The sequence below is a fragment of the Adiantum capillus-veneris genome, chromosome 8 (genome assembly GCF_014529385.1).
Source record: "Adiantum capillus-veneris isolate H3 chromosome 8, ASM1452938v2, whole genome shotgun sequence".
Classification (NCBI taxonomy): domain Eukaryota; kingdom Viridiplantae; phylum Streptophyta; class Polypodiopsida; order Polypodiales; family Pteridaceae; genus Adiantum; species Adiantum capillus-veneris.
Genome location: NC_140938.1, coordinates 116126546 through 116142073, shown reverse-complemented (window position 1 = coordinate 116142073; position 15528 = coordinate 116126546). Strand labels below are relative to the sequence as shown.

At 44.9% G+C, this 15528-nt stretch overlaps 1 protein-coding gene across 3 annotated transcripts in view; it reads right to left on the bottom strand.

The window, feature by feature from the left end:
* The window catches only part of LOC147452816 (transcription factor bHLH155-like), a 70799-nt gene extending 55484 nt beyond the window's left edge, over positions 1–15315 (bottom strand). Inside the window, exons 1-4 of one of the 3 annotated variants that reach the window (XM_086518411.1) lie at positions 14972–15315; positions 13652–14431; positions 13386–13577; positions 13181–13295 (exon numbers count right to left, since the gene is read on the bottom strand). In XM_086518411.1, coding sequence (XP_086374537.1) covers positions 13181–13295; positions 13386–13577; positions 13652–13752 — 408 coding nt within the window. In that variant the 5' untranslated portion in view covers positions 13753–14431; positions 14972–15315. Of the gene's footprint in view, positions 1–13180; positions 13296–13385; positions 13578–13651; positions 14432–14850; positions 14931–14971 lie in introns of those variants that run through there. The other 2 variants (XM_086518409.1, XM_086518410.1) reach the window with 2 other exon arrangements.
* Between the last annotated feature and the right edge of the window lie 213 nt (positions 15316–15528).

The following is a 15528-nucleotide window of genomic DNA, read 5'->3' as shown; positions in this document are numbered from 1 at the left end:
GCGAAAATCTATTGTTGCTTCTGCTTCTTCTAGGGTTTAGGCCCCTTGGCCGTGATCTAAAGGTTTGCTCTACTCTTCACTAACTTGACACGTCAGCAGTTTGTGACGCTCCCAAGCAAACAGCGACGCCCTGTGGGCCCCAAAGCCTGGCGCCCCTTTTGGTATTTCTTTATTCTTATAAACTTGGGAGAGACCTCTTGGCGACCTGCCCTTCCCGACTACAAGTGAAACTCTGAGCCGTCAGCCGTTTCACACTGGCCACACAATCTCCGGCCATTTGTGACTTCAAAAAGAGGGTCCTAAAAACTAAATAAAAATCAAGGGAAAGAAACCAACAACTAAGGTTAGTGGTTGCCACAGCCTCATGACAGTGGCCGCCGCCACGTGCACGTTGTCGCTTTCCTGAGTCAAATCTTTATCACCGCTATCCCTGTCAAGCTTGCCTTTGCCTTTGTACCCCTTTTATGCTCTTCCAAGTTCTAATAACCTTTGGCTTCATAATCCTAAGACAAACAAACCCACATCTTCCTCGAGGACCTCCTAAGTGTCAAGGCAGCTAACTAAGTACTAGTAGATGCATTGCCCACAGCTGATATCGCTGTTGGATCTTCGTGGCACACATTGGAGGCCACCTTAGTGTCAAGGCTTAGCGGGAAAGCTCCACCGCAAAGCACTTCAAGCCCTCTGCCTAGGTAGAGACCTCCCCCCCCCCCGAGATGGCATGTTTCTTGTATTTTAGTCAGCATCTTTATGTGATCCCTTTTCCTAGGGATGACATATTGTACGTTGAGCACGTTTCACTCATGAATGAGCACGAATGTATGCGGATTGTTCATGAAAAGCTGAAAAGTATGCATTCAAGGAAGTCACATTCCCAGTCTCTTCCTTGGCACGACATAGTTGTAGAAAGAGCATAAGAAAGAATGAGCACCAAGCATGGGCATTTCCATTGTGTTTTGCCACAGTTGATTGATTTACATCAGTACGACAAGATTCGATCTCATTGTTTGCATGTGTGTGGTGAATGGTTTGGCACTCCGTCTCTTTTGTTCATCTACATTGCATGCACAATCTTTGAGGAAGACAAGATTTCTTCTAGTCACTTTACATGGAATAGGTATGTTCATGTTTTTGTGTTGAAAGTGGTTTCAGGAATTTTCAGCCATGGAGATTCTTGAAGAAGAAAGAAGCGTGACTCTAGACGAAGTTGAAGCATCGAAGGAGCCACAAAAGACTCTGTCGCTTTCGGCACGGCCCAAGAAGCAAGCATTGCATACCTTTATGAAGTTCAAGTACCGCACGAGCCACACATCAGAGTGGGCCGGCGAAGAGTCCTTCCGAGGATTCCAGACCCTATTGGCGATCTCCCTTTGCGCCATACAACTCGGTATCAGTACCTCACTTTGAAAAGGAGCGGATGTCACGTGACACATCCAACCCTATGTGTCCGTGGACAAGCTACAGCATGACCAGGGTTCAATTCCGTCAAGTCAGTCTAGAATAGGAAGTGATCTGGCACTTTTATGAGTCTGTTCGCAGCCCGTGCATGACCAGTCACTTAGATTAGAGGCATATCCTCCGGTTGCACACAGCATGATCATAAGCATTCCCATCAGAATCCATTAGGGGAATTTTCCAGTGCACTAAACCCATTTTTCCTATTTTTGACATTTTTCACTTATTTATTAAGTGACTTTTGTTGGGAACTGAGTAGGGCAATTTGGGTAAGATAATATATAAGCAAACCTAGGCTAGCACTATTGGGCAGAAGAGCAAGGAGAACACAGGCCAAAGCGCAACAGGTTCCCCCTCTCTCTCACAGCAAGACTCCCCACCCCCCTTTGCTGGCGTTTTTCATCAGCAAATGTGGTGCTGCCCTTGGGCGTTTTCATCAAGAAAAGCCAGCAGATTCAGCCCTCCCCTTTGGCGTTTTTGCATCAACAGAATTCAGCAGCATAGCGTTTTCAGATCCAGCAAATCAGCGTGTCAAAGAGCAGCATGGACCAGCGTTTTTGACACGTGACCAGCGTTTTTGGTAAGCATTGCATGCAGCGTTTTTGCATGAGTCATATCAGCTTTCAGTAGCGTTTTGCATAGAGATTACAGCCCATGAACTTGGCGTTTTCCACTCAGCCATACCAGCGTTTGCATCAGCAAATTCAACAGAGCAGATCAGCCCGACGACTCTCAACCGCTCGCAGATTCCTCAAGCACTCAGTTTTCAGCCTTAGCATCGTCCTCGTCGTCCACACCGTCGACATCGACATAGCCCATTAGATTTGCATTCAACCATTGTCCTAGATTGTGCAATCAATAGTAGACCACTCTCGCCATCGAGAGTGGGGCCCTTGGAGGAGGGTTTTACAACGTCTCTGGTGTCGTATTCTCTTCTCTCTCTATCTCTCAATCTCATGCACTCGCACTCGCACTCGCACTCACACTCACAATGTCCATTCACTTGGTTGGTGTCCATTGCACTCTCTCACTAAGAACAAAAGGCTCTCCCTTCCATAAGAAAAAGGAACCTTGAGCACAATTCGGAGCACTCATCTTGAGCAAAGTTCAACATTCATTCCGCTGCACTTTGCATGGATCAGGGGGGTCAAGAAGGGGCGGATGTCCAAGAAGTGTGTGCAAAGATGATGCGTACTAGCCCCAAGCCTCTGTAGAGGTAAGAGCAAGGGCCCGGGTGGGGGGGGGGGGGGGGGGGGGGGGGGGGGGGGGGGGGTCACGTGCACATCTAACCCTATGTGTACGTGGACAAGCTACTTCATGACAAGGGTTCAGTTCAGTTCAGTTCAGTCAGCCTAGCTTAGGAAGTGTTCTGGCACTTTTGTGAGTCTGTTCGCAAACCGTGCATGTCCAAACACTTAGAGTAGATGCATATCCTCTGGTTGCATACAGCATGACCATCACATTTCCACCAGAACCCATCGGGAGCATTTTCACAGTGCATAGATGTCACAAAAATACAGAAGCAAAAACTGACTGTTAAATGCAATTTATATACTCAAGAGACTTTGGAGAGAAAGAGAGAAAGCTTGACACATCATTGGGGACCAGAAGATGGGCTAGTCCCCCCCCCCCCATAAAGAGAATATCTTTATTACTAAGGGAGAATTCTTTACAAGCACAGGAACGGGGCGAAAGCCCGTCCTCTATTCTTTCTTGTCCTCCTTCTTCTGACTGAGAGAGTAGAACTGCTCTCCTGACTACTAAGAGGATCTTTCCTCTTCTGTGAGATTTTGGGAAGCTCTCGTAGATGAGAGTCTATCTTCCACAAAACTCATCGGAAGCTCTCAAAAACGAGAGTCTATCTTCCGCTAACTATGTCTCTTCGGACATGATCATTCCTGCAGTCAACCCACGAAGGAAACATGCAAAACACACACACACACGCTTGCTGTAATTTTCTGTACATAACCAGAAATTGTTACCTGAGCACGTTCCAATGCCGAAACGGATGTCCTTTTCGCGACGGAAATACTCCAAACTTTGTGTGTGTGTATAGTAGGTAGAGAGGAATAGTTTCCTACTAAAGCTTTGCTGAAATTCACCCTAATACAGGTGATTAGGGGCTGAAAACAGAGAATTTGCAGCAGCTAGTAGAGAGAGAAAAAGAGTTTTCTACTACTTTACGCGATGAAACTTCTCCCACAGCTGCCTATGACCATGAGAGGCCTTGTTCTAGGTGATGGGTGCACAGAGGCTCCACATACACCACAAGGTGCTGCTCTCAAGCTTCAATGGAGAGCGTCACTGCGTAGAGGACGTTCAACTTAGGGAGGGTAGTGCACTGCCAACCCGGCAAGAGGGGGAAGGGCTGCTCTCTTATTGCCTCCCAGAAGAGGGGGCGCTAGCATGAAGAGAGAGAGAGAGAGAGAGAGAGAGAGAGAGAGAGAGAGAGAGAGAGAGATTGCATGGGAAAGTGTGCCGAGTGGCACACTTACTTTAAAATTTAAAAACCATTCAACTTTTGACTTTAAAAATCCTATGCTAGTTAGTGAAATGTGCAATTAAGTGCACAACTGCACACATAGATGCAACCAATTAAATTGTTAGCTGCTCCCCAGCACAATGCCGTACCGACACTGCTCTGGCATTACCTGTTCGCACTTGTCCGGCCATTTGGTCCAGCGCAAATCATTTAAGAATACTTTAACTAACTTATCCTAAGGCTGTAAAATAATCAGGCCTTAGGGTTATTATTCTAAGGACCCCATCTCATTCCTGTGCTTGCACTAGCGCGCGTAATTTTCTGAGCCTGAAATCTAAGGCTACTATCTACCCCTTCATTGAAGACCCAATTTCCCAATCGCTAGGGCTTCAGGGTATTTTCTGTTAGGGTCTCCCTGAGGTGCACTGGCCCAAACTTGGACGCACCTGAGATCCCAGAACTGCTAAATCTATTCTGATGTACACACAACTAATTAGATAATTCTTTTCTCGTAAATAAATTAATTATTTACAAAGTCTGACTTAGTTACATCCCTCTTGGTTCTAAACAGTTGACCTCAACTGTAGAGCGTCAACATAACTGTGCAAGATGTCTCGGTTGTCCTTAAGATCAGACTCAGTCATCCACTTTGCATCTAAAGGAGTGTAATTCTTGAACTTGACTAAATACTTTGGATGTAGACTCCCCGACTTGAGTTGTCTCTCCAAGTGGTGGATTATCTGTTCAGGTTGAAGGATTTCCTCAGTCTCTTCGACTTCTGGAGAATCTTCTTGTACTGGCGCCACTGGAGGAGGTCCAACATATGGTCGGAGGAGACTGATATGAAAAGCATTATGGATGCGCCAGTGAGAAGGCAAATCCAATCTGAAAGTCACGTCATTGACTTTATCTGTAATTTTGAAAGGGCTGTAAAATCTATGGGAAAGTTTGACAACTTTCCCTTAGCCGACCCGCTTTTTCAATCTAGCTTTCTCAAACCGAAGCAAGACATATTGTCCTTTTTTAAGATTGAGATTCCTTCTGTGCTTGTCTGCTTTTCTCTTCTGTTGCTCTTGAGTACGACGAATCGCTTGCTTTACTTGTTGATGGGCAATATCAATATTGCGCACAAATTCATCTGCGACGAAGATGTTTTCTTTGGTCACCATAATAGGAAGTAAGAGTGGCTTCCCATAAATAACTTCGAAGGGAGCTTTACCAGTTGAGGAATGTATGATGTTATTATACGCAAACTCAACGATTGGTAAGTACTGTTCCCATTCGGATTGTCGTTCCGAAACATAGTACTTGAGGAGATCTAAAACAGTGGCATTGGCGATTTCGCTTTGACCATCTGTTTGAGGATGATAAGCTGATGAAAAGTCAAGCTTAGTTCCCAAGTTTTCAAACAATGCCTGCCAAAATAGACTAGTCATGCGGGGATCTCTATCGCTGACAATATTCTTTGGCAATCCATGGTGTTTAAAAATCTGAGCTAGAAATATTCTAGCCATGTGATCAGCTTTGATCGTCTTCTTTACTGGAAGAAAATGTGCTTGCTTACTGAATCTGTCTACTATAGTCCAGATTGCATCATTTCCATTCTTGGATCGAGGAAGATCCGTAATAAAATCCATGGCAATACTTTCCCATGACGTGTTAGGCACAGGGAGCGGTTGAAGCTTGCCATAAACTTTATGTCTGTCATATTTTACTTTTTGGCAGACTAAACACTCTCGTACATGTTTTTCAATGTCCACACGGAGTGTTGGCCAAAAGAAATACCTTTCGAGGGCACTGGTGGTGGAAGCAATTCCCCGATGCCCGGCATAAGGGGAATTATGGGCTTCATCCATCACCTTCTGTCGTAAGGGTTGAGCTATGCATATTGCTTGTTGACGATAGAGCGCATTATCCCTAATGGAATAAGGTGGCTTTGAGTGACCAGCTTGAAGATCTGCCCAAATTGTGGCGAAGTCTGGATCTTGAGGATACATCTCGTTGAGAGATTCTAGTTCCTCATGATAAATTGTTGTTAGTGCATTGATCTTTGGACGCCTGGAGAGAGCATATGCAACTGCGTTCTTCGTTCCAGAAGTATGTAAAATCTGAAAATGGAACATTGAAAGAAAGCTGGCCCATCTCATCTGCTTTTCTGATAACTTTCTCTGTGTGAGAAAGTAGCGAAGACTTTGATGATCTGTCTTGACAATAAAATCAGCTCCTAATAGATAGTGTTTCCAAATGGAAAGAGCATGAATTACTACCATTAGCTCTTTCTCGCATATGGAGACATGTAACTCTGCATCTTTAAGGCGCCGACTTTCATAGGCTATCGCGTGACCCTCTTGGTTCAAAACTGCTCCTACACAATCTCCAGATGCATCGCAATATACCTCGAAAGGTTTGCGAAGATCAGAGACGGTGAGAACAGGTCCGTGACTGAGTAGATACTTAAGCTTTTCGAAAGCTTGTTTTTGTCCAGACCCCCAATGGAATGGAATCCGCTTCTTTGTCAGGTCATGGAGGGGACCTGCTATCGCGGCAAAAGCTCGAATGAAACCCGATAATAGGAACAGAGGCCAAGGAAACTTCGTACATCATGTACTGTAGTTGGCGTAGGCCATTCTACAACTGCTTGAATCTTATCAGGGTCCATTCTCACCTGATTGTGAGATACTATATGGCCCAAATAGTGGATTTCTTTTAGAAAGAACTCACTCTTCTTAGCATTCACAAATAATTTGTGTTTGCGTAATTCTTCAAACACTAAGGCGAGATGCTTATAGTGTTCGTCTTCCGTCTCTGAGAAGATTAAGACATCATCAAAGAAAACGCCTGTGAAGCTTCTATATGAGTGGAAGATTCTATCCATCATTCTGTTGAATGTGGCTGGTGCATTAGTGAGTCCAAAAGGCATCACTAAGAATTCATACAACCCAAAGGTTGTTCTAAATGAAGTCTTATGTACATCCTGAGGAGCTATGCGGATTTGATGATAACCGCTCTTCAAGTCTATACGACTAAAGACACTTGCTCCTTGTAACTTGTCAAGAATGTCATCAATCCGAGGGATTGGAAATCGATTCTTGATTGTGATCTTGTTTAGAGATCTATAATCTATGCACATGCGGAATGTGCCATCCTTTTTCTGTACTAGCAAGACAGGTGAACAATATGAAGTACTAGGCCTTATTAAGCCCTTCTCCAAAAGTTCGTTAACCTGCTTGAGAATTTCCTCTTGCTGCATTAGACTAACTCGATAAGGGGGCTGATTTGGAGGAGAACTTCTTGGAATCAAATCAATTGTATGATCCTCAGGTCGCGAAGGTGGGAGTTCATTTGGAAGTTCATCTGCAAAGCAATCTTTATAACTTTCTAATAACTTAAGTCTTTTTTGCTCTAAAGAGGAAGAAAGTTGTGAAACAGACACATCTCTCTCTCTTGCAAAAATCAAGTACGCTGAAACACACTTTTTCATTTCTTTCTTGATGGCAATGTGATTGGCGATAGGAATACGCCAATCACCTGCATCTGCAAGTACAAGATACTCCTTTCCTTTATAAGCAAATGATAAGGTTTTCTGAACATAGTCCGGAATGGGATGCATCTTGTAGTGCCAAGGCATTCCCAAGATAATATCGCATCTTTCAAGTGAAGCTAGTAAGAAAGACTCTTGATCCTTGTAGTCGTCGACCTTTAGATTCAACTTCCCTATGATTGGAGTAGAGTTTGAGTTCTGCCCTTTGAAAGCAAATTGTGCTTGAATAGAAACTCCAAAACAATTGGGCTGTAAGTTCAGGTCATCAGCTAACTTGGTAGAGATGAAGTTGTCTGTACTGCCAAGGTCAAACAAAATAAGAGCCCGTTGGTTGTTGATGCTACCCCATGCTTTAACAAGAGCTCTTTCTTTTCCATCCTTGGTTGTATTTCCCTATACATCTGGGACTGCATTGGAAGAGGGTGGTTGTGGAGGTTTGGTAGGACAATCACCCTTCATATGACCAACTTGTCCACACTTGAAGCATCTTCCTTCACTAATGTAAGTTCGCAACTCAGCAGGAGAGAGATATCTCCCTTTCTTGGGCTGATTTGGCTTTGCTTTTGCTTCGGAGGCGGTTCTTTTCTTCTTTTGAGAAGAAGAAGTAGAGGTAGGCTGCTCATGGAAAGCCTTCTGCTTGGCATGGTAAGTGCTTTGCTCCATCTTCCTGGGAGTACCCTTGTCATGTATTCCATCAGCTATGCGGGTTGATTCCATAAGTATCTACAAGTTACCTCGAGGGTAAAGCTTCATAGCCTTTTGCAAGGCTTCATGCAATCCTGCTTCAAACTTGCGCATCTTTTCCGAATCGTCAATCTTCTTGAATGGAGTGACTTTCAAGAGAACATCCCAAAACCTATCCACATAGCGTGGAACAGTTTCGTTCTCCGACTGTGAAAGTCGATCCCATTCTTTCTTTACCTCTTCCTCATAGTCTGGAGGAAGGAAATGTGCGTAGAACTCCTTGAAAGCAGTCCAATCTTGGGGTTTGCGATCTTCCAGGATAAGGGTTAACCACCAACTGTTTGCGGTGCCTTTCAGGTACATACTGACATGGCGAAGCTTGGATCTTTCTTTAAAATTCCCTTCAACAAATGCAACTTCGAATTGGCGGATGAAAGCCAACGCTTTGTCATTATCACGCTGCCCATTGTAGGTGTCAAATTTCACATCTTTGTCTCCCGACTTGAATGTTTTCTGCCTATGGTGCTTCTTCTTATGATGCTCCTTCTTTCTATGCTTAGACTCCTTATGGACAGGAGTCTTTTCCCTTGAATGCACTTCTTGCTGCGACGGATCTTCCAGGAACATGTCTTCCGGAGCAACTATGTCATCCAGATCCTTCATGAAAGAGAACTGAGGGGAATCAAGGGGATCCTGCTCTTGAACCTTTGGGTTAAACCGCACATGACATTCTGGAGGTTTCCTGTGCCTCTCGTGCATGCGGGAGGTTCCAATCAAAGGATCTTTCCTTGGTTCTAGCGCCTTTGGGTTCTGCGGAATTTCTCCCGATCCCATTGGCATTTCTCCTTCCCTTTCTCAAGAGTATGGAGAATCTTTTGGACTTCTGGATGGGAGAGAGCTTTTTGCAACTCTTCCACCTGCTGTTGAAGGAGAGAGAACTCTATCTCGCGTCCTCCCATTTCTGCAGTCTGCCAAGAGTCGTCAATCCCTTAAGGAAGAGAGAGATTACCTTGCTCTGATACCACTATCACAAAAATACGGAAGCGAAAACTGACTGTTAAATGCAATTTATATACTCAAGAGACTTTGGAGAGAAAGAGAGAAAGCTCGACACATCATTGGGGACCAGAAGATGGGCTACCCCCCCCCCCATAAAGAGAATATCTTTATTACTAAGGGAGAATTCTTTACAAGCACAGGAACGGGGCGAAAGCCCGTCCTCTATTCTTTCTTGTCCTCCTTCTTCTTCAGACTGAGAGAGTAGAAGAACTGCTCTCCTGACTACTAAGAGGATCTTTCCTCTTCTGTGAGATTTTGGGAAGCTCTCGTAGATGAGAGTCTATCTTCCACCAAACTCATCGGAAGCTCTCAAAAACGAGAGTCTATCTTCCGCTAACTATGTCTCTTCGGACATGATCATTCCTGCAGTCAACCCACGAAGGAAACATGCAAAACACACACACACACGCTTGCTGTAATTTTCTGTACATAACCAGAAATTGTTACCTGAGCGCGTTCCAATGCCGAAACGGATGTCCTTTTCGCGACGGAAATCTTCCAAACTTTGTGTGTGTGTATAGTAGGTAGAGAGGAATAGTTTCCTACTAAAGCTTTGCTGAAATTCACCCTAATACAGGTGATTAGGGGCTGAAAACAGAGAATTTGCAGCAGCTAGTAGAGAGAGAAAAAGAGTTTTCTACTACTTTACGCGATGAAACTTCTCCCACAGCTGCCTATGACCATGAGAGGCCTTGTTCTAGGTGATGGGTGCACAGAGGCTCCACATACACCACAAGGTGCTACTCTCAAGCTTCAATGGAGAGCGTCACTGCGTAGAGGACGTTCAACTTAGGGAGGGTAGTGCACTGCCAACCCGGCAAGAGGGGGAAGGGCTGCTCTCTTATTGCCTCCCAGAAGAGGGGGCGCTAGCATGAAGAGAGAGAGAGAGAGAGAGAGAGAGAGAGATTGCATGGGAAAGTGTGCCGAGTGGCACACTTACTTTAAAATTTAAAAACCATTCAACTTTTGACTTTAAAAATCCTATTCTAGTTAGTGAAATGTGCAATTAAGTGCACAACTGCACACATAGATCCAACCAATTAAATTGTTAGCTGCTCCCCAGCGCAATGCCGTACCGACACTGCTCTGGCATTACCTGTTCGCACTTGTCCGGCCATTTGGTCCAGCGCAAATCATTTAAGAATACTTTAACTAACTTATCCTAAGGCCGTAAAATAATCATGCCTTAGGGTTATTATTCTAAGGACCCCATCTCATTCCTGTGCTTGCATAGCGCCCATAATTTTCTGAGCCTGAAATCTGAGGCTACTATCTACCCCTTCATTGAAGACCCAATTTCCCAATCGCTAGGGCTTCAGGGTATTTTCTGCTAGGGTCTCCCTGAGGTGCACTGGCCCAAACTTGGGCGCACCTGAGGCCCCAGAACTGCTAAATCTATTCTGATGTGCACACAACTAATTAGATAATTCTTTTCTCGTAAATAAATTAATTATTTACAAAGTCTGACTTAGTTACAATAGACCTATTGTAGCCATTTTTCACTTATTATTTTGAAGTGACTTCTGTTGGGAACTAGGTAGGGCAATTTTAGAAAGCAAGTACATATAGAAACCTAGCGCTAGCACTTTCTAGCAGAAGAGGCAGCAGGAACTCCGGTTCAACAGGTAACTTCTCAGCAGGACCTCCCAGCAGCAAACCTAGTGTTTTTGCATCAGCAAGAAGCTAGCGTTTTGCCTTGAAGACCCGCCTTGGCGTTTGCATTGCAGATCAGCCCCGGCAACAGCAAGATAGCAGATTCCCACAGCAACACAGCAGATCAGCCCTAGCGTTTTTTGGTTTGCAGATCAGCCTCGGCGTTTTGCAGATTCATCGCGACGAAACCTCAATAAGCACCAGTGTTTTCAGTTTTCAGCAGTAAGACATCGTAGAAGAAGTCCCAAACCTCGCAGATCTCACCTTCCCGCAGCAGATCCTTGTTGCACGGTCAGATCCAACGTAGTTTGCAGATTCAGCCCAGAAAACGCAGATTTCAGCATCTGCGTTTTCAGCGCGTCGTCGTTGCATCGTCGCCATCGACATCGTCACCGACATAGAGTTAGAATTCAGCAGATAAAGATTTGCAGATTTCAGCCCTTAGCATTTTCATATTTCAGCCAGTCTCGTCGTCGTCCTCATCGTCATCGACATCGTCGGCAAGTCCAAGCATTGTAGAGATTTGTGCAATCAATAGTAGACCACTCTCACCATAGAGAGTGGGGCCTTCGGAGGAGGGTTTTGACAACATTCTGGTATCGTATTCTTCTCTCTCTATCTCTCAGCCTCAGCACCTTCATTCACAGTGTTCACCACTTTGTTGGTGTCCATTGCACTCTCTCACTAAAGGAACGGAAGGCTCTCCCTTCCGCAAGTAAAAGGAACCCTTGAGCACAGTTCGGAGCACTCATCTGAGCAAAGTTCAACATTCACTTCCGCTGCACCTTACAGGGGGAGTGCTCATGAAAGAGTCTCCATGCCTCACATGAGTCCTGACTCAAGAATAGCTGGCATAGATCCTGCTCTAATCGAGCCAAAAATGCCCTCTTCTTCCGCCGCACCAGGCGTCGGAAGTCAATCAGAAGTATGGGCTGCTACCTGTGACCTGAGAGCTACACTAAAATGGAAAGAGATGGTCATCCACACAACGGCATGATCTACTACCACACCAACAGGTCTGGGTCTAACTGTGAGATCCTCAATACTAGAGATGAATCTCGGCTGTGCCATAATATAATCCATTGTGCGGGCTCCGTGTTTGTGTGGAAAGCATGTAAAATCTCCCGCGGCGGGAAATCTTTGTAGGCCATTCAAGATGGCCAAATCCATGTGCAGTCCCCATGTCTATCAAGTGCCGTCCATACCCAGTGTACTCCACATCCTGTGATGGTCTAGACGGGCCCGTCTCTGCAACATCCAGCTCTCTCAGCATCTCCTCTAAAGTATTATAAAATATTGTCTGGTGATGGGCAATCCTAGCATTGAAGTCCCCTAGGATGATAATGTCACCATCTCTAGAGAACTCCCATATGTCATCATCCAACCAACTGGGCAATGAAATAGATGATAGTACAATGGGGACTAGTTGTTTCTTATACACTAGCCTGGGGACCTTAACTACACTCCTCAGCAAATTGCCATGCCCAGAACTTTGACAAATAAGTAAAATAAATACCTAAAGCCAAAATAAATATTGGGATCATATTGGGCCATTCACTTGAGATGCTATAACTTTAACAAGGTGAAGCGTTCGATTCCATTCACAAGTGATAGGTCACATGAGCTTTGTGTCAAAAAGCTACAAGGAAATCCAGGCAATAATAAGTGGTTCAATCTTGTGTTTTGCCGCCCTTTGGTGGTCTCATTGGCCGGTTTCAAATAGCTCCACCAGCCACAATGAGATCGTCCTAGATAGCGGCATCGTGCAAGTCAAGTTAGTCAACCCTTCAAGAGAGTTCAACTGACTGTACTCGACATTGTAGAGTTCCCGCTCCACAATCCAGCCGAAGTATCCGGGCAAAGGACATGCTCGTCAAGCATCGTCCGTCATAGGCCATGTACATGCTAATCTTTGCGACCTCCTTCTAGTGAGCTCATTATCGAGATTAATGTGCGCATTTGTGGGGGAGCCAGCATCCAGATGGCTCACCATGTTTGTGATTATGAGACGGAGGTAAATGATTGCTTCCCTTATTCAGGGATATGCATGTTTTCCTGTGTCATAAGAAGGATGCCCAATCAGAGGTCCATCTTCCAGTCCTTGAAAACAGATTTTTGACTCCTGGCTATTGGAAAATGTGCAATACCCATATAGCTTTAGTAACCTCTCAGACATATCACCGACCAACAAGCATGTCAGGGTCAGGGTCAGGGTCAGGGTCAGGGTCAGGGAGATACCAAAGAGTGACGAGGACAGTGTGTTTAAAGTCTTTCAAACAAGATTAACATGAAGGCAGAAAAGTTACCTTCTCAGATGAAGAATAATTGTTCAGATTGCCTCCAGAAGCAGCCTCCAAAAGGTTCTCCCCATCATGAAAAACCCATTGATATTTGCCAGTAAAAGCAACTCTTCCAATGATCCTGAAAAACCATACAAATAACATATAACTCCTGAAATAAACGCATGATCAGACTTTGCTCAAGTCAACATGTCAAAACAAAAAACCTTACCCTTCTCCCATTGAACACACGTAGTACGACATGCGAGCAACAGCAAGACCGATTTGCCCCTCCAGATCCCCTGAGCCTCCCTGATCAAGGGGGTTTCCCCCTATGTCAGTGCGAAGACTATTACTACTACTACTACAAGCATCTGAAGATGATCTTGAATAATCACAATAACCATCCTCCCATGTCAGCATCCTGTGCATGGCAAAGTCACTCTCAGATTGTGACAGAATAAAGCTAGTAAAATCCAGCAAAAAGATAGAGCTTACATTCGACTCCTACGCTTCAGTTTCCAAAACACAGCATAGCACCATCCTGTCTTTGAGCAAAGGCTCTTCAAAGCTTGCTGCAATGATGGCATTGTTGCCATTCAACTGTGTAGTTCCTGAAGCCGAAGCTGTTGAGTCGCTGTGACTCTACAATATGTGTCTTCTATCACTAACTTCCACGGCATGAACCCCGTCCAGCAAGCCTGCGACCTAAACCTGTCCTTTTCCTCCAATTGGGCAAAGACACTAGACTTCCCATGCTCTTGGAGTTGTTTTGCTCGAAAAATGTGGTCACCAGTCTAATTATGGTTCAAAGAACGTCTTTGCAAATCAATGTGAGATGAAATTTCTCGGTAGCCATAAGGAGAAAACTGTCATCATCAGCCCCAGTCTGACAACCCATAGCAGCACATCTGTTGAGCAAGACTTTATTTAAAGAATAACCTTTGTGCCAATTGAAGGTCAACTTTCTAAGCTACGCTGTATTTCCGCAGAAAATGGCAAGTCCTAGCATCTTTGATACAACGTATTGTGAACAATATAGCTGTTCAACTGAGCTGTCACTTGAAGATCCTTAGTCATCACCCTCTATGATAAAATCCTGGCTTCTAAATGGCATTGAACACAAAGAGCTAAACAATAATCTCAGGACACAACCCTAGCGTAAAACCAGCCCATCAATTAGGGGTCAAACTGGTGGAAAGTTGAGCCTTGAAGCCTATAGCAACTGTATGCTGGCGGCAGATCTAGAAATATTGAGATTTCATATGTACAACCCACCTGCACACAACAAAGGCTTTTATTTGGAAGAAGCATGCTCTCATCACCAGTCCATTCATTGACTGGCATGCCATGACAAGTTTAAAACGATAGCGGGGAACACAGACAATCTAAATGATTCTGCAGTTAGCTTGAGAGGTGGTTTGCCATCAGCCCTTTTCTGTGCAATGCACAAAAAGTTAAGAATAAATGAGCACCACCAGCAAAATTGGCCACAAAAAAGCAAGCTCTTGTGCAGCTGAGCGACTAAACCCTCAACTAGATTGAACCTTGAACCTGATCTGTGCAACGCGACAAAACAGAGCTTCCCTAAATCAATCAGCAACAAGCAAAGGATTTGTATAGCTCGTGTACACAGATATTGAGACACACACGCACACACACACACATCCACATGCACACACCATACAGGCTCATACCTGCATGGACATGACATGCACACATATACATACATGTGCACCATGACATGCGTACATAGGCCTTCGCACCCATCAGAGATGCTTGGAAATTGACAAGGGACAAAAAGAGCTGATAGCTAACCAGGATAAAAATTCTGAGAACAGAATCCTCAGCTGTTGGGTCGTCGCCATTCTCCACATGTCAAAAGATGCCAAAAGATAAGCGGAATGATCTTCTGTGCTGGATACTGGCTATGGTGCTGGCGAGGTCAAAATCAGAGGTGGAGAAATGTCAATGCTGCAAAGGCGGGGGGTGGGCGGGGGAGAGATGGGGGCGAGTCCACAGTGTGGCATCTCTTGATGGCAATGAGCTTAACTGCGCGGCGGACACACACTCGTCTCTCTCTCTCTCTCTCTCTCTCTCACACACACACACATACGCACACGCATGCTCGCGCGCGCGGGGTTAATCCTCTCTCTCGCGCCCTTCTTGAGAGCGCGCGCGCGCAAAAGGGTAAATGGGGAATGTCACTTTTTGCTTTGTCACCCATTTTTCACCAATAGAAACGAGAGAAAAGTTCAAAAGAAAGGATCGTGTTTCCTCTATTTTGATCTGGGTCAACGCTATTGTCTGCATTGCACAATGCACAATATCTTTGAGGAACAAGCTGCCAAAAAATGGCAGGCCACACGTGGTCA